Source organism: Saimiri boliviensis, chromosome 10, assembly GCF_048565385.1.
Source record: "Saimiri boliviensis isolate mSaiBol1 chromosome 10, mSaiBol1.pri, whole genome shotgun sequence".
Taxonomy (NCBI): domain Eukaryota; kingdom Metazoa; phylum Chordata; class Mammalia; order Primates; family Cebidae; genus Saimiri; species Saimiri boliviensis.
Genome location: NC_133458.1, coordinates 26054271 through 26072456, shown reverse-complemented (window position 1 = coordinate 26072456; position 18186 = coordinate 26054271). Strand labels below are relative to the sequence as shown.

Genomic DNA, 18186 nt, shown 5'->3' with positions numbered 1-18186 from the left:
GTGTGAGCCACCATGCTCGGCCTGAATCTCTGTTTTTTTTCCCCCTTTGAGACAGTCTTATTCTGCTGCCCAGGCTAGGGTGCAATGGCATGATCGTGGCTCACTGCAGCCTCCGCCTTCTGGGTTCAAGCAATTCTCTTGCCACAGCCTCCTGAGTAGCTGGGATTACAGGCACGCACTACCATCCCTGCCAATTTTTTTCTATTTTTAGTAGAGACGGAGTTTCACTGTGTTGGCTAGGCTAGTTTTGAATTCCTGGCCTCAAGTGATCCTCCTGCCTTGGTCTCTCAAAATGCTGGGATTACAGGCATGAGCTACTGCTCCCGGCCCTCTTGAATTTTTTTAGATAGGTCATTTTTAAATTACAATTTGCTTTTCTTGTTTGTTTTTTTTTCTTATTGCACTGCCTGAGATCTCTGATTAATGTCGAATAGTAGAGATATTGGACCTCTTTGTCTTGTTCTGACTTGAGTGGGAATACTTAGTATTTCTCCATTAGGTTTAATTTTTAAGGTTTTTCATGCTTTTTAAAAAATCTAGGTAAGGAGATTTCCTATTACCTTATATTTTTTATATATTGAGTTTTAAAAAAATGTATTAAAGTCATCAAATGTGTTTTATCTTTTATTTTGTCAAGGTGGTAAATTACATTAATATAGCTTCTATTATTTCTTGAACCACCATTTTTCCATTCCTGGAATGAGATCTGTTTGATTGCAGTGAAAATCTGATTGAACTTTTTGCAACTTTTCCCCCTTTAATTTGTGATTACGTATGTATTAATAGCTGAGATTGGCCTTAAGTCTTTTTTCTTCTTCACTGGATTTAGGGTTATGCCACTGATAAATAATTGAACTTTCAGTCTCTTTCAGTGTTCTGGTGTAGGCTAAATTCTAAAGTAATTTTTTGCTGCTTGTACGTTTGGTAAAATTTACCTGTTAAATCATCTAATTCTAGTGGCATTTATTTGGGAGTAGACATAGGAACATTTTGAATTTATCTTACAGTGTTTTTATTAACTAAGGAAATCTTATGTTGGCGTAGGTCATCTGTTTTGTTTTACTGTTTTAGCCTTAGCACCATGTTAGTCCTGTAAAAGATGCCCAGAAAATGTATTCAGTGAATCCTTATAAGGTTGAATAGTGATTTTACTTTGCTGAAGTTTTATTTGAACTGTGTTAATATTTTTCTTCTTCTTTTTGTTTTTTTCTTCTTAAAGTTCCACTCTTATCCTGGGGACCCAGCTTTAACTTTAGCATCTGGTATGTTGAACTTAGTGGCATTGATGATCCTGATGTAGTACAGCCCTGTCTCAACTGGTATAGCAAGGTAGGACTGTATTTTAAATCCTGACTTTAATGCCTATAAAAGGAGAGTGGTGTCAATCTCTTGTCTTCCTTGAGAATAATTAAAAATATTTAAAACAATAATAATAAACTAACGTTTAATTAAGCACTTCCAGTCTGCCAGCTTTTAAGCAATCCTCATCACTCATTTAGTCATTATCACCCTATGAGACAGGTACAGTGATTATCCTCATTAGTTTATAGGTGAAGAAATGAAGCACAGAGAGATTAAATAGTTTGCCTAGGGTCACACAGTTGTAAAGCGTATGAGCCAATATGAACTCAGGCAATTGGACTCCACAGTCTGCTTTTATATTATTATTTCCATTTGACTCTGAATTTTGTTTTTTTGCTTGTATTGATATAAATACTTAAAATGTAGTTTTTGATGAGATAGTTTTGCACCCTAATGGAAAATTTAAGATGTGGATGTGATTTAAACTCCTAAAGTAATCAACAGGGTTAAAAGATACTGCTGTTTAATGTAACTATAGTATATGTTGTTACATAGTAGTTATGTAGCTAAATCTTCTTTAGAGGCCAAGGGTAAGAAACTATTCATGTAAAAATAGCTATAGAATCACTGAACTGTGTTTCAAATCTTATACATCTTCCTAAACTCATTACTGTATTTTCTTGCCTTATTAAAGGGTAATAATGCTTATAAATAAATTGTTGTTGTTTGATTATCATGTAGGTTTCCATGTCATCTGTTTGTATAGTGGTATACTTAGAATTTTTGAGGTAATCCCAGAACATATTTCTGAAGTTGAGATTTTAAAAAAAAATCCTTTTTATAAGATTGTATTTTTGGCATCTATCCTATTAGGGGAAAATTTTGATAAATTAAGTGCCTACCTTTTGGATTCCAGTTAATTGAGATGTTGTCTAATTTATAGCTGCTTAATAGATAAGGTAGTTCAGGTTTAGAAAACAGTTAAATTGAGCTGGGTGCAATGGCTCATGCCTGTAATCCCAGCACTTTGGGAGGCCTCAGCAGGTGGATCATGAGGTCTAGAGTTTGAGACTCTTCCGACCAACATGGTAAAACCCCATGTCTACTAAAAATACAAAAAGCTGGGCATGGTAAGGCGTGCCTGTAACCTCAGCTACTCAGGAGGCTGAGGTAGAAGAATTGCTTGAACCCCAGAGGTAGGTGGAGGCTGCAGTGAGCTGAGATTGCGCCACTGCACTCCAGCCTGGGAGATAGAGCAAGACCCTGTCTCAAAAAAAAAAAAAGAAAAAAACACCAAACCAAAGGAGATGATTAAATTTAGTCTCTTTTTGATGATTTTTGAGTCGTAATACCCGTTTGTAAATTTGAAATACCTGTATACTTGTTAATACTTGTCATTCAAGTAATAGTTTGTTTTTGGTTTTTGGTTTTTTTCTTTTGAGACGAAGATTTTTCCTCTTGTTACCCAGGCTGGAGTGCAATGGCGCGATCTTGGCTCACCGCAACCTCCGCCTCCTGGGTTCAAGCAATTCTCCTGCCTCAGCCTCCCAAGTAGCTGGGACTACAGGCACGCTCCACCTTGCCCACCTGATTTTTGTATTTTTAGTAGAGACGGGATTTCACCATGTTGACCAGGATGGTCTCGATCTCTTGACCTTGTGATCCACCCGCCTTGGCCTCCCAAAGTGCTGGGATTACAGGCGAGTTTTTTTTTAAAAAAACCAAAAGTAGAAATCATAATATGATTTATGTGGATTATTTAATTTTTTTGTGTGCTCTCAGTACCTGCATTGTAATGGGATTAATAGATGCTCTAGGAGTTATAATTTTTACCATCTTAAGTGGAGTTTAAGAAATAGATATTCTGCTTCTTTTCTTCAAAGTTGAGGCTCTGGAATTAGGTTTGGTTTAATCACTTTTGGCTACATACTTTGTGACCTTGGGCAAGTTATTGCAACAGGCCAAGCCTTAGTTTTGCTCGTTAAATGAGCCAAATAATGATAAATAATGAATCAGGTTAGTACACTGCCTGGCACATAGTATTAATAAATGCTCAGTGTAGATTAGTTATTTTTACTGCTGTTATTATTTCCTACAGTATCATCTAACCAAATCTCTTTTTTCCATACTTACTCTTGTGTTCTAGTAGTACCGTGAACAGGAAGCTATTCGCCTTTGCCTAAAACACTTTAGACAACACAACTATACAGAAGCTTTTGAGTCACTACAAAAGAAAACCAAGATTGCCCTGGAACATCCCATGTTAACAGATATTCATGACAAGCTGGTGTTGAAGGGTGATTTTGATGCTTGCGAAGAGTTGATTGAAAAAGCTGTAAATGGTATGATACTTAGATTGGTTATTAGGTTAATTTCAAGTATATACAGGAAATTGTTTCTCAAAAAGAATATAGGCTTATGCCAGTTATTACTCTAATTTTTTTTCTTTTCTTTCTTTTTTCTTTTTTTTTTTTTTAACTCAGTTAAAGATTGTTAGCTTTTTGGATTAGGGATTTCTTTCATGTAAGATAGATCCATAGTGTAATGAGACTAAAAAATGAAATGTTAGGGACATCTTTCATGTAAGATAGATCCATAGTGTAATGAGACTAAAAAATGAAATGTAGTTGAACTCACATATAAATATAAGTTGTCATCTTGGGAACCATGCACTTACAAATGATGACATTAACTAGCATTAAATCATATTAGAAATACTATTTTGATACTGATAGCCAATATTCATTAACAGTGTAACTTTGAGAAGCAGGGCTAGATAATTAAAAATGTTATCACTAAGTAATTATATACAATGAACAAAGAGAATTGTATTGGAAACAACTTCCTTGTGGTGTAAATGCCATATAATTGCCAATTTTCTTGTGTGGCTTGTAATCTGGAAATGTGGATATTTGAACATGTACATTAATTTCCTAGGGTAGTAGCTTTGGAGGGTAACATTTGAATATTTAAAGTCTGGTGTGTTTTGTTATTTAAAATAAAAAGGGCCTCTGTTGCTTATAGTATGACTTTTTTTTTTTTTAAATCTTCACAGTAACTTACATAGTGACAAAGAACAGAATAGTTGCACAATATAAAACTTGAAGAATTGAAGTTGGTGCATCCTTTGTAGAAAGAAATAAGAAACAATAGATTTTTCAGTGGTTTCCTTTCATTATTTTCATTTTAGCACTGTTACCGTCTATTATTAGGTACTCATGTTTATCAGATATTGGGTAACTTAAAAAAAACCAGACCCATACTGCCTTCTTTGAGTTAAAGTTAACTTAAAATGAATTGCTTTGAGCTCCACTTTTTAAAATATGACAGATCTGCTTCTAAACCTTGTGCATTGTTATCGCTTACTTGATTGATGATGATACTTGCTAACAAATGATTGGTATGTTTCAAATTGAGTATTATTTTGGAGTATAAACAAATAAAACATGTATGATAACTAATCTCTTACCAAACCTTTAAAATGCTACCAGTAAAACTGTGTATGTATGTATGCCATTTCTAGGAGTGAATTCTGTATGTTTTTTTAACCTCATAGGATGAGGGAGGAATAGGTAATTTTAGGGCTTTTTTGTTTTTTTTTTCAAGTATTTATCATTAAGGCCTTTGATATTAAGGGAAAGCGAAACAACAGCCACAGGCAACTCTATACAATTAATAGGCTAAAAACAGTTATATTTTAAAGCTGTTTTTAGTGACATACTCGGTTAAGATTAGCTGATTGGCTCTAGAAAGGAACCAAGTTTAGAGAAATTGGTAGTTGTTGCTTCTTGAAACTTCAGCTACGTCATAGTTTTTGCACTATTAATACTATGGGCTCTCCTAAACTGGCCTGGAACCTTAGTTAATAAACATTCCTTTCAGGGTTGTTCAGTTTGCTTCTGACCTCACTGATGATGATTTGTTGGACAAATAAGGAAGTAAACAGTGCAGAGTTTTTTGGCTTCTGCTCTACTAAAAACATAGCAGAGAAGGACAAGAATTTCCATCCTGCTAAACAGGAAGATCTAGGGAATCAAAAGAATCTCTGTCAAGCTGCTTATAATGGAGGATACAAAAACTACTTTCAGTATTTTTAGTATATTACTTAATATGATCTTTAAGTATTGTCTGTACTTTAAGAAAGTGTAAGGCTGTATTTCTCTAATAGACTTTTTATTTGTCTAGAAACATCACTGTATTTACATTTCATTTTATTAGAGGTGATTTTGGAACCAATAATTGCTGCTTCCTCTTTGTCATTGCAGGATCCAGTGATAACGGGCAAAAGTAATCACCTAGGGACAGGAAAGTTGTACTCAAATGTGTAGAGATTGTACTGAAAACCTTCCTTTGCTGAGCTTATCTTATTTGCTATAGAAAGAAAAATTTTCTTTTGTGAGATAAGGGAAGGATAAAGTTTAATAAGGTAGTTGTAAAGTTTCAACTTGAAATTGCTACCTTTCTCCCTCTGTCTTTTTCTGCTCCTTTCTTTTTGTATTATCTCATTTTAAAAAAATCTCTCCACTCTCATCTTTTGGATTGTGCAGGGTTGTAGGCATCTCTTGGAGATATTGCAGGTTTGGTTCCAGACCACTGCAATGAAGTGAATGACACAGTAAAGCAAGTTACACAATTATTTTTTTGCTTTCCCTGTGCATATAAAAGTTACATTTCCACTCTACTGTAGTCTGTTAGGGTACAGTAGCATTATTTCTTTTTTTAAAAATGGACATACCTTAACTTAAAAATACTTTACTATCTGAGCCTTCAGTGAGTTATAATGTTTGCTAGTGAAGGGTCTTGCCTTAGTGTTGATGGCTGCTGGCTGATAAGGATGGTGATCGCTGAAGGTTGGTGTGATTGTGGCAGTTTCTTAAAATAAGACAATGAAGTTTGCTGCATCGATGGGCTCTTTCTTTCATATGAGAAGCAATTTCTCATCCATTCAAGTTTTATCATGAAATTGTAGTAGTTCAGTCACAGCTTCAGGCTCTACTTCTAATTCTAGTTCTCTTGCTAAGTCTACCACACCTGCAGTTACTACTACTTCTGAAGTCTTTAACCCTCCACATCATCCATGAGAGTTGGAATCAGCTTCTTCCCAACTCTTGTTAATGTTGATATTTTGATTTCTTCCCAAGAATCACGAATGTTCTTAATGGCATCTAGAATGGTGAATCCTTTCCAGAAGGTTTTAAATTTACTTTGCCCAGATCCATCAGAGGAAACACTATCCATAGCAACTATAGCCTTACAAAATGTGTTTCTTAAATAAGACTTTCTTGAAAGTCTGAGACTCCTTGATCCATAGGCTGCAAAATGAATATGTGTTAGCAGGCATGAAAACATTAATCTCCCTGTATTTTTCCATCAGAGCTCTTGGTTGACCAGGTACGTTGTCAGTGAGCAGTAATATTTTGAAAGAAATCTTTTTATTTTTCTGAGCAGTAGGTCTCAACAGTGGGCATAAAATTTTCATTAAACCATTCTGAACACAGATGTGCTATCATGTAGGCTTTGTTACTTCATTTGTAGAGCACAGGCAGAGTAGATTCAGCTTAGTTCTTAAGGACTCTAGGATTTTTCAGAACAGTAAATTAGCATTGACTTCCACTTAAAGTTACCAGCTGCATTAGCCGCTTACAAGAGAGTCACACTATCTTTTGAAGCTTTGAAGCCAGGCATTGACTTCTCTATAGCTATGGGAAGTTCTAGATGGCACCTTCTTCCAATAGAAGTCTATTGGACTGTTTTATCTACATTGAAAATCTGTTTAGTGTAGTTGCCTTTATAATCTTAGCTAGATTTTCTAGATATTAATAACTTGCTGCAGCTTCTATAATACATCAGCACTTGTGGCTTCACTTTGTGCTTTTATGTTATAGAGATGGCTTCTTTATTTTTTTAACTTCGTGAACCAACCTCTGCTAGCTTCCAACTTTTCTCTTGCAGTTTTCTGATTTCTCTCTGCTTTCATACACTTGAAGAGATTTAAGGCCATGGTTTAGATTAGGTTTTGGCTTAAGGGAGTGTTGTGACTGATTATCCAGACCACTCTGTCTCCATATTAACAATAAGTCTGTTCTGCTTTCTTATCAGTCATGGGTTCACTTGTAATTTCCTTTAAGAACTTTTCCTTCTCATTTACAGCTTGGTCAACTTTAGTGCAAGAGGTCAACTTTCAGCCTGTCTTGGCCTTTGATATGCCTTCCTCCCTAAGTTTAATCATTTCTAGTTTTTGATTTAAAGTGAGAGATATGTGTTGAATACTTAAAGGCCATGATAAAGTTATTAAATGGCCTAATTTCAGTCTTGTTGCATCTCATGGAATAGGGAGACCCACAGAGAGGGAGAGAAATGGGGGAACTGCTGCTTTATGGAGTAATCAGAACACACACTTTTATTAAGTTCCCTGTCTTATAAGGGTGTGGTTCATGGTGCCTCAAAACAGTTACTACATTATTGACATCAAAGTTCACTGATCTTAGGTCACTATAACAATAGATATAACAATAATGAAAAAGGTTGAAACATTGCAAGAATTACTGAAATGTGAGAGAGATGCAAAATGAAGAAATTCTGTTTGAAAAACGGCATCTGTAGGCTTTTTTCAATTTGTAAACACAGTATCTGTGAACCATAGTAAAGCAAAGCATTATAAAGGCATATGTATATTGAATTATCTTAATTGCTTTTCTTTTTTTTTTAATTGTAATTTAGGTTCTGGGGTACATGTGCACATCATGCAGGATTGTAGCATAGGTACATATGTGGCATGGTGGTTTGCTGCCTTCATCCCCACTTCACCTATATCTGGTATTTCTTCCCTCATTATCCCTCCCCACCCCTGCTGTTCCTCTCCTACTCCCCCCACTGACCGCAGTGTGTAATGCTCCTCTCCCTGTGTCCACGTGTCTAATTGTTCAACACCTGCCTATGAGTGATAACATATGGTGTTTGGTTTTCTGTTCTTGTGTCAGTTTGCTGAGAATGATCGTTTCCAGATTCACACATGTTCCTATGAAGGACACGAACTCATTGTTTTTTATGGCTGCATAGTATTCCATGGTGTATATGTGCCACATTTTCTTTATTCACTCTATCGATAATGGACATTTGGGTTGGTTCCAGGTCTTTGCTATTGTAAACAGTGCCGCAGTGAACATACATGTGCATATGTCTTTATAATAGAACAATTTATAATTCTTTGGGTATATACCCAGTAATGGAATTGCTGGGTCAAATGGTATTTCTGTTTCTACGTCCTTGACGAATTGTCGCACTGTCTTCCACAATGGTTGAACTAATTTGCACTTCCAACAACGGTGTAAAAGTGTTTCTGTTTCTCCACATCCTCTCCAGCATCTGTTGTCTCCATATTTTTTAATGATCACCATTCTAACTGGCATGAGATGGTATCGCAATGGGGTTTTGATTTGCATTTCTCTAATGGCCAGTGATGATGAGCATTTTTTCATGTTTGTTGGCCTCATATATGTCTTCTTTTGTAAAGTCTCTGTTCATATCCTTTGCCCACTTTTGAATGGGTTTGTTTGTTTTTTTCTTGTAAATCTGTTTTAGTTCTTTGTAGATTTTGGGTATTAGCCCTTTGTCAAATGGGTGGATTGCAAAAAATTTTTCCCATTCTGTTGGTTGCCAGTTCACTCTAATGATTGTTTCCTTTGCTGTACAGAAGCTCTTACGTTTAATTAGATTCCATTTGTCTATTTGGCTTTTGTTGCCATTGCTTTTGGTGTTTTGGTCATGAAGTCCTTCCCTATGTCTGTGTCCTGAATGGTTTTTCCTAGGTTTTCTTCTAGGGTTTTTATGGTGGTAGATCTTAAGTTTAGGTCTTTAATCTATCTGGAGTTAATTTTAGTGTAAGGTGTCAGAAGAGGTCCAGTTTCTGCTTTCTGCACATGGCCAGCCAGTTTTCCCAACACCATTTATTAAACAGGGAATCCTTTCCCCATTGCTTGTTTTTGTGAGGTTTGTCAAAGATCGGATGATTGTAGATGTGTGTTGCTTCTTGAGCCTCTGTTCTGTTCCATTCGTGTATGTCTCTGTTTTGGTACCAGTACCATGCTGTTTTGATTACTGTGGCCTTGTAGTATAGTTTGAAGTCAGACAGTGTGATGCCTCTGGCATTGTTCTTTTTGCTTAGGATTGTTTTGGCTATGTGGGCTCTCTTTTGGTTCCATATGAAGTTTGAAGTGGTTTTTTTCAAGTTCTGTGAAGAAGGTCATTGGTAGCTTGATGGGGATAGCGTTGAATCTATAAATTACTTTGGGCAGTATGGCCATTTTCACTATGTTGATTCTTCCCAGCCATGAGCATGGGATGTTTTTTCTTCTGTATGTGTCCTCTTATTTCATTGAGCAGTGGTTTGTAGTTCTCCTTGAAGAGGTCCTTTACATCCTTTGTTAGTTGTATTCCTAGGTGTTTTATTCTCTTCGTAGAAATTGTGAATGAGAGTTCACTTTTGATTTGGCTTCTGTTTGTCTGTTATTGGTGTATAGAAATGCTTGTGATTTCTGCACATGGATTTTATATCCTGAGACTTTGCTGAAGTTGCTTATCAGTTTCAGGAGATTTGGGGCTGAGGCATTGGGGTCTTCTAAATATACAGTTATGTCATCTGCGATTCCTCTTTTCCTATTCAAATACCCTTTATTTCTTTCTCTTGCCTGATTGCCCTGGCTAGAAGTTTCAAAACGATATTGAGTAGGAGTGATGAGAGAGGGCATCCTTGTCTTGTGCCAGATTTCAAGGGGAATGCTTCCAGTTTTTGCCCATTCTGTATGATATTGGCTGTGGGTTTGTCGCAAATAGCTTTTATTATTTTTTGATAACGTGCCATTGATGCCTAGTTTATTGAGGGTTTTTAGCATAAAGGGTTGTTGAATTTTGTCAAAGGCTTTTTCTGCATCTATTGAGATAATCATGTGGTTTTTGTCTTTAGTTCTGTTTGTGTGATGATTACATTTATAGACTTGCTTATGTTGAACCAGCCTTGCATCCCTGAGATGAAGCCTACTTGATGGTGATGAATAAGGTTTTTGATTTGCTGTTGCATTCTTTTTGCCAGTATTTTATTGAAGATTTTTGCGTTGATGTTCATCATGGATATTGGCCTGAAGTTTTCTTTTTTAGTTGTGTCTCTGCCCGGTTTTGGTATTAGGATGATGTTGGTCTCATAAAATGATTTGGGGAGGATTCCCTCTTTTTGTATTGTTTGGAAGAGTTTCAGAAGAAATGGTGCCAGCTCCTCTTTGTAAGTCTGGTAGAATTCAGCTATAAACCTATCTGGACCTGGGCTTTTTTTAGTTGGTAGGCTATTAATTGCTTCCTCAACTTCAGCCCTTGTTATTGGTCTATTCAGGGATTCAACTTCTTCCTGATTTAGTCTTGGGATAGTGCAAGTGTCCAGGAATTTATTCATTTCTTCCAGATTTATTGGTTTTTGTGCATAGAGTTGTTTGCAGTAATCTCTGATGGTAATTTGTATTTCTGTGGAATTGATGGTGGTGTCCCCTTTATCATTTTTTATTGCATCTATTTGATTCTTCTCTCTCTCTTTTCTTTTTTTTTGTCTGGCTAGTGGTCTGGATTTACTGATTTTTTTAAAGGGTTTTTTGTGTCTCTGTCTCCTTCAGTTCTGCTCTGATCTTAGTTGTTTCTTGTCTTTTGCTAGCTTTTGAGTTTTTTTGATCTCACTCCTCTGATTCTTTCAATTTTGTTGATAGGGTGTTGATTTTAGACCTTTCCTTGCTCCTGATATGGGCATTTATTGCTATGAATTTCCCTCTAAACACTGCTTTGAATGTGTCCCAGAGATTCTGGTATGTTGTATCTTCGTTCTTGTTGGTTTCGAAGAACATCTTTATGTCTGTCTTTATTTCATTATTTATCCATTCTACATTCAGAAGCCAGTTGTTCATTTCCATGAAATTGTGCAGTTTTGAGTTAGTTTCTTAATCCTGAGTTCTAATTTGATTGCACTGTGGTCTGGGAGACTGTTATGATTTCCATTTTTTTGCATTTGCTGAGGAATGATTTACTTCCAATTATGTGGTCGATTTTAGAGTAAGTGTGATGTCGTGCTGAGAAGAATGTATATTCTGTGGATTTGGGGTTAAGAGTTATGTAAATGTCTATTAAGTTCACTTCGTACAGATCTGCATTTAAGTCCTGGATTTCCCTGTTGATTTTCTGTCTCATTGATCTGTCCAATATTGACAGTGGGTGTGTTAAAGTCTCCCACTATTATTGTGCGAGAGTCCAAGTCTCTTTATAGGTCAATAAGGTCTTGCCTTACGTATTTAGGTGCTCCTGCATTGGGTGTGTATATATTTAGGATCGTTAGCTCTTCTTGTTGTATTGATCCTTTTACCATTATGTAATGCCCTTCTTTGTCTCTTTTGATTTTTGTTGGTTTAAAATCTGTTTTATCAGAGACTAGGATTGCCACCCCTGCTTTTTTTTGCTCTCCATTTGCTTGGTAAATCGTCTTCTATCCCTTTATTTTGAGTCTATGTGTGTCTTTGCACATGAGATGGGTTTCCTGAATACAGCACACTGATGGTTCTCGACTTTTTATCCAGTTTACCAGTCTGTCTTTTGATTGAGGCATTTAGCCCATTTACATTTAAGGTTAATATTGTTATGTGTGATTTTGATCCTGCCATTTTATTACTGGTTGGTTATTTTGCCCTTTGGTTGATGTAATTTCTTTATTGCATCATTGGTCTTTACCATTTGGTTCTTTTTTGCAGTGGCTGGTACTGGTTTTTACTTTCTGTGTTTAGTGCTTCCTTCAGGAGCTCTTCCAAGGCAGGTCTGGTAGTGACAAAATCCCTCAGCAATTGCTTGTCCATAAAGGATTTCATTTCTCCTTCACTTACGAAGCTTAGTTTGGCTGGATATGAAATTCTAGGTTGAAAATTCTTTTCTTTAAGGATGTTGAATATTGGCTCCCATGCTCTTCTGGCTTGTAGGGTTTCTGCTGGGAGATCTGATGTGAGTCTGACGTGCTTCCCTTTGTGGGTGACCTGACCTTTCTCCCTGGCTGCCCTTAGTATTTTTTCCTTCGTTTCAACCCTGGTGAACCTGATGATTATGTGCCTTGGGGTTGCTCTTCTAGAGGAGTATCGTGGTGTTATCTGTATTTCCTGTGTTTGAATGTTGGCCTGCCTTGCTAGTTTGGGAAAGTTCTCCTGGATAATATCCTGAAGAGTGTTTTCCAGCTTGGATTAATTCTCCCTATCATCTTCCGGTACACCGATCAGGCATAGATTAGGTCTTTTCACATAATCCTATATTTCTTGAAGGCTTTGTTCATTTCTTTTCACCCTTTGTTCTCTTTTCTTGCCTTCTTGTTTTATTACATTGAGTTGATCTTCAATCTCTGATATCCTTTCTTCTGCTTGATCTCTTCGGCTGTTGAAACTTGTGTATGCTTCATGAAGTTCTTGTGCAGTGTTTTTTGGTTCCATCAAGTCATTTAGGTTCTTCTCTAAGCTGGTTATTTGTCTTAGCATTTAATCTAACCTTTTTTCAAGGTTTTCAGTTTCTTTGCATTGGGATAGAACATGTTCCTTTAACTCAGAGAAGTTTGTTGTTACCCACCTTCTGAACCCTGCTTCTGTCAGTTTGTCAAATTTGTTCTCCATCCTGCTTTGTTCCCTTGCTGGTGAGGAGTCATGAACTCATGGTTGGGGAGAGACGTTTTGGTTTTCGATGGTTGCATTCTTGTGCTGGTTTCTCCTCATCTCGGATTTATGTAGTTTTGATGGAAGGTAGGTGCTTGAGGAGGCAGCCTTTCCTTTGCCTGCCTGCAGAGGCGCTGCTGGGCTGCCACAAATTCAGTGGAGCTGTTGCATCTTTTATTTACTCAGGAAAATTAGGCCGGTTTCTGTAATGGCGGCTTCCCTTCTGCTGTGAGCTGGAGCGTTCCTGGTCTCTCTCTGATGTGTTTGGTGCCTGACTCTGGAGTGAGAGTTTTTTGGCCTGCTGGGCTTTGTGCAGCGTCGGGGAATTGGTCCTGCTGTTTGGGCTGTTTCTCTGCCTTCCTTTCCCCTTCTTACTAGGGGGCGGGTAGCTTGCTCCCATCGGCTTTTTAGCTTTCTTGGCATCAGCCAGTGCTTCCACCTTGATCTATGCTGACAGCCCCAGGGCCAAAGTTGCTGTTTTGACCTGTTTAGGCAGGTCGCTAAGGCTTTTCAGCCCTGCAAAGATCTCCTGTTCTGTGGGTTGTAGAGGGCTTATGTAGAGTGCTGTATCCAAACCGAAGTCCCAGAGGGGGAGATCCCTGAGTCCTCTGGTCAGTTGCGGGCTCCTCCTGGGTGGGGCAGTGCCCCACCTTGCTGCAACTTGCCCTATTTAGTTCATACCCACTATCCGACCAGACCCACAAAATGAACCTCTTACCTTGTTTGCAATTGTGGAGACCACTCAGCCTCTGCATCTCTCTCGCTGGGAGCTGCTTTCCGGAGTTGCCTCTTATTCGGCCATCTTGGGATTGCCCACTTTTCTGTTTTTAATGCAATTTTATGTTCCTGTTACAAACCATACTTAATAATGGTGTCTTATTCTTTTCAGTTATTGTATTTGATGTGCCAAACTCTTATGAAGTATTTTTGCATATATTTGTATGTAAGATATTTGTCTGCAGTTTTCTTACAAAGTGCATGTCGTTTTGATATCTTTTGTTACATTTGGGTAGTTCTAGCCTCATAGAATGAGGCAGGAATCTGTAAGTGTTTGTGTAGAATGAGTAGTAGCCTGGTAGAATTTGCTGGTGAAGGCAACTGGACCTGGAGTTACTTTTATGTGGAAGTTTTTGTGTTTTATTAGCAGGGCTTCTCTTTGTTACCCAGGCTGGAGTACCATGGCATGGTCAGTTAACTGTAGCCTTGAACTCCTGGGCTCAAGCTATCCTCTGACCTCCTGAGTAGCCGGGACTATCTGTGCATGCTACCATGTCTGGCTAATTTTTTTTAATATGAAGGTTTAGTCTCACCATGTTACCCAGGCTGGTCTTTAACTCCTTGTTCAAATGATCACCTACATTAGCTTACCAAAGCACTGGTATTATAGGTGTGAGCTGTTTGTTTTCTCTCTCTCTTTTCTTCTTCTTCTTTCTTCTTTCTTCTTCTTCTTCTTCTTCTTTTTTTTTTTTTTTTTTTTAAGACACGGTCTCTCTCTGTTGCCCCAGCTAGAGTGCAGTGGCATAGTCACGGCTCACTACAGCCTTGACCTCCCTGGGCTCAAGTGATCCTTCTGCCTAACTTCCCAGGTAGCAGGGACTACAGGCATGCACCACTACACCCAGCTAATTTTTGGTAGAGATGGGATTTTGCCATGTTGCCCACGTTGGTCTTGAACTCCTAGGCTCAAGTGATCCCCTGGCCTCAGCCTCCCAAAGTGCTAGAATTACAGACGTGAGCCACCATGCCTAGCTTAATTACTTCTTTATTGTATCCTTGGTTAAAAACAAAAACAAACAAACAAAAACAAAACAGAACAACAACAAAAAAAACACTTTCCCGTGAAGCTGTCTGTGCTTGAAATTTGATGGATGGGAGCATCTTTATCTATCAATTTAATTTCTTTAAACCTCATAGGACTAATCAGAGTTGTTATTTGTTTGATTCAGCTTTATTAGGTGATATTTTCCTGGAAACTGTCTATTTTATCTAAAATTTCAAACTTATGGGTCTTAAGGTATACCTAATATCCTCTTATTATCAGTTTAGTGTTTGCAGAATTTCTTGAGATGTCCCTTCTTTTGTTACTTATCTTGAATGATAGATACAGCACAAATTTATCAAGTTCACTAGTCTCTTGAGAGAATCAATTTTTGGTATGTTCATCTTTTCTGTTATTTCATGTGTCCATGACTTACACTCTGTGTTCACTTACTGTTTTCCTTCTCTTTTTGAGATTAATTTGCTGTCTTTTTTTTTTTTTTTTGAGACGGGAGTTTCACTCTTGTTACCCAGGCTGGAGTACAATGGCGCGATCTCGGCTCACTGCAACCTCCGCCTCCTGGGTTCAGGCAATTCTCCTGCCTCAGCCTCCTGAGTAGCTGGGATTACAGGCACACGCCACCATGCCCAGCTAATTTTTTGTATTTTTAGTAGAGATGGGGTTTCACTATGTTGACCAGGATGGTCTCGATCTCTTGACCTCATGATCCACCCGCCTTGGCCTCCCAAAGTGCTGGGATTACAGGCTTGAGCCACCGCGCCCAGCCATAATTTGCTGTCTTTTTATAACAACTTTTTAAGCTAGACGCTTAGCTCATTAGTTTTCAGACTTTGGAAATTTCCCTTATATATATTTAAATTTATAAAATTTCCTCCTCTTGTTCTTTAGTTGTGTTATGAAGTATTTTTATTTTTGTTCAGTTTAGTATTTTCATTATGAAATGAAATGGCTCTTTGGAAGAACTGTGTTTTTCAATTTACATATTTGTGGAGATTTACTAGTTGTTTTCTTTGTTAGTGATTTCTGGCATGATTGCATAGGGGCCAGAGTGCATATCCTGTATGTTTCCAGTCCTTTGAAATTTAATGAGACTTGCTGTATAGCCCAGCTTACTCAATTTTTATAAACATATCATACGTATTTGAACAGAATGTGAATTCTTTAGTTGTTGGAGCAGTGTTGTATATCTGCTCAGTTGATCAGAGTTGCTAAACATATTGCACTAATCTTTTTTATCAATAAGAATTTTCTCCACAGGGAAAAAAAAAATTTTTCTGTCTGATTCTCTTAATTACTGAGAAAGAAGTTAATACTTTCCACTACGATTATGGAATTGTATGTCTCTTACAGTTGGGCCAGTTTTACTTTACACATTTTGATGCCATGTTTTTAGTGGCTAACAAATTTTAAATTATTTTGAATTAAATCTTTTATTATGAAGTACATTTGTATCTCTAGACATATTTTTGCATTAAGGTTTAAATTGTATTAAGATCTATTTTCATTTCTTATTTGTATGGCGTATCTTTTCCATCTTTTCACCCTTTATCCCTTTTAAGAGAAATATCTTATAAATTTTATTTAAATAAAACAAACTTATTTGAAGAAATTTTTATTTTATTAATAAATCATTTGACTTGTAGTGAGTTTAGAAATTACAACAGGTATTTATGATTGCCTTAACGAAATTGATCTGTGCCTTTTCTCTCTTCCCAAGTGTGGATTTAGTAGACTTTCAGCTTGATAGTCTCACCTTTAATTTGTTGTTCTGCTGTTGTCAATTGCTTTATTGTTGTCATTTATTTTGATACCATGTTGAAAGACCCTATAAAATATCAGTCTTATTTTATATAGCAATTGTTCATTAATTTTACTCAACTATTTACTGATTTTTTTCTCTTTATTATTGTTTGCATCTTTAATCTTGTATCTAGGATTATGTTCATTCCCTGTGCCATAAGCCTATCCATTAGACTTTCTTCTATAATGCAGTTCATCTCTGTCAGAATTGCTGGCCTGAAAATTTTGTCTCCTTTCTTGGAGGATATTTTTGCTAGATATAGAATTCCAGATTGGCACTTATATTCTTGAAATACATTTTGAGTATCATTCCACTATTATTAACCAGTTTCCATTGTTGCTATTGAGAGATGTGCTGTCATTTTCAACTGCTGTTTTTTTAAATATAATCTTTTTCCTTCTGGCTGTTTAAATATTTTATATTTGTTTTAGATTATTTTGTAGTTACATTAAGAAGGCTGTCTGAAACTCCAGTGTGGCAGCCCTGTTAACTCTTGTCTATTTTGGTTTTCTTTCAGTTAAGTTATATGTTGCCTTTGTCTGTCTATAATTTTTTTTTATTTTCTCCTTTATCTTTTTTAACTGCATATTTCTGTTTAATATTTTAAGCTTCTCTAAACTAGCTCATTTCCACTACTGTATTGTTTTTAATGTCTCTTTCTTATACTCTGACCTTCAGTTCTCTGATATTTTCAATTTTTTTATTCCTATATTTATCTCTGACAATTCAGTTTCTGTATTCTTTTGCTGTCTTACCATTTCTTTTCCAACTATTTAGATCTCTACTTTCCAGCCACTTGTATCTGTAATCTGTGCTCATGTTTTATAGAGAGAGTTGCTTGCTTTTTTTAATTTGTGGAAAGGTATTTGGCTACTTTCATCTATATGGCTACATCTTTCTGTTGAATCAGATTCATTTGCTACTTTAAAAATTTTATTTCTTTTCTTTTTTATATCACGGTATAATTCATGGGTTGATTCTTTTTAACATTATTAATCTTTGAATGTGGTGCATTTTTTCTAATTTTAGAAGCTTTTTGTGAGTTAGAAGCTAGAGCTGTGTTCCAGGATAGCAAGAGTTTTCCTTACATCTTTTTTCCCTTTTAAGATTCTGTTTCTTCTCAGCAGTGCTTATAATACAAAATCTCATTCTTTTTTTCCCCTTTCCCAACTGCCTCTTTCTGAAACATTGTTTAGTTTTCATAATTTTGGCTCATTTATGCCTTCGTGCCTTTATTTATGCTGTATTCTCTTTCCTATTACTTCCTTTTCATATAATTCAGTTCCAATGCATTCTTCAAAGCCAGCTCTTCCAAAGTATCTTTTGTTATATTCTCACAGAATCACTCCTTCCTCTTCTGAACTCCTATTTGCCTTGGTGCTATATTTCTTATTTTGTATGTAAAAGATTGTTAATTTTCTGTCAAGTACATTTGCAAACACTACATCATTATCATCATCATCATCATCATCAGTAACGTATATCTGAGAGCTTGACAATGTGCCATTTATTCTCCTGGGCCTTTGACTACATGAATTTATTTAATTTTTATACTTATCTTCTAGGGTAAGTATTATTGTTATCTCTATTTG

General features: G+C 36.5%; 1 protein-coding gene across 7 annotated transcripts in view; it reads left to right on the top strand.

Moving 5' to 3' along the window:
* Positions 1-18186, top strand: part of MKLN1 (muskelin 1) — a 380873-nt gene that overhangs the window by 271372 nt on the left and 91315 nt on the right. For all 7 annotated transcript variants that reach the window (XM_074379052.1, XM_074379047.1, XM_074379051.1 and 4 more), the window contains 2 exons: positions 1220-1329; positions 3452-3644. In XM_074379052.1, coding sequence (XP_074235153.1) covers positions 1220-1329; positions 3452-3644 — 303 coding nt within the window. The remainder of the gene's footprint in view (positions 1-1219; positions 1330-3451; positions 3645-18186) is intronic.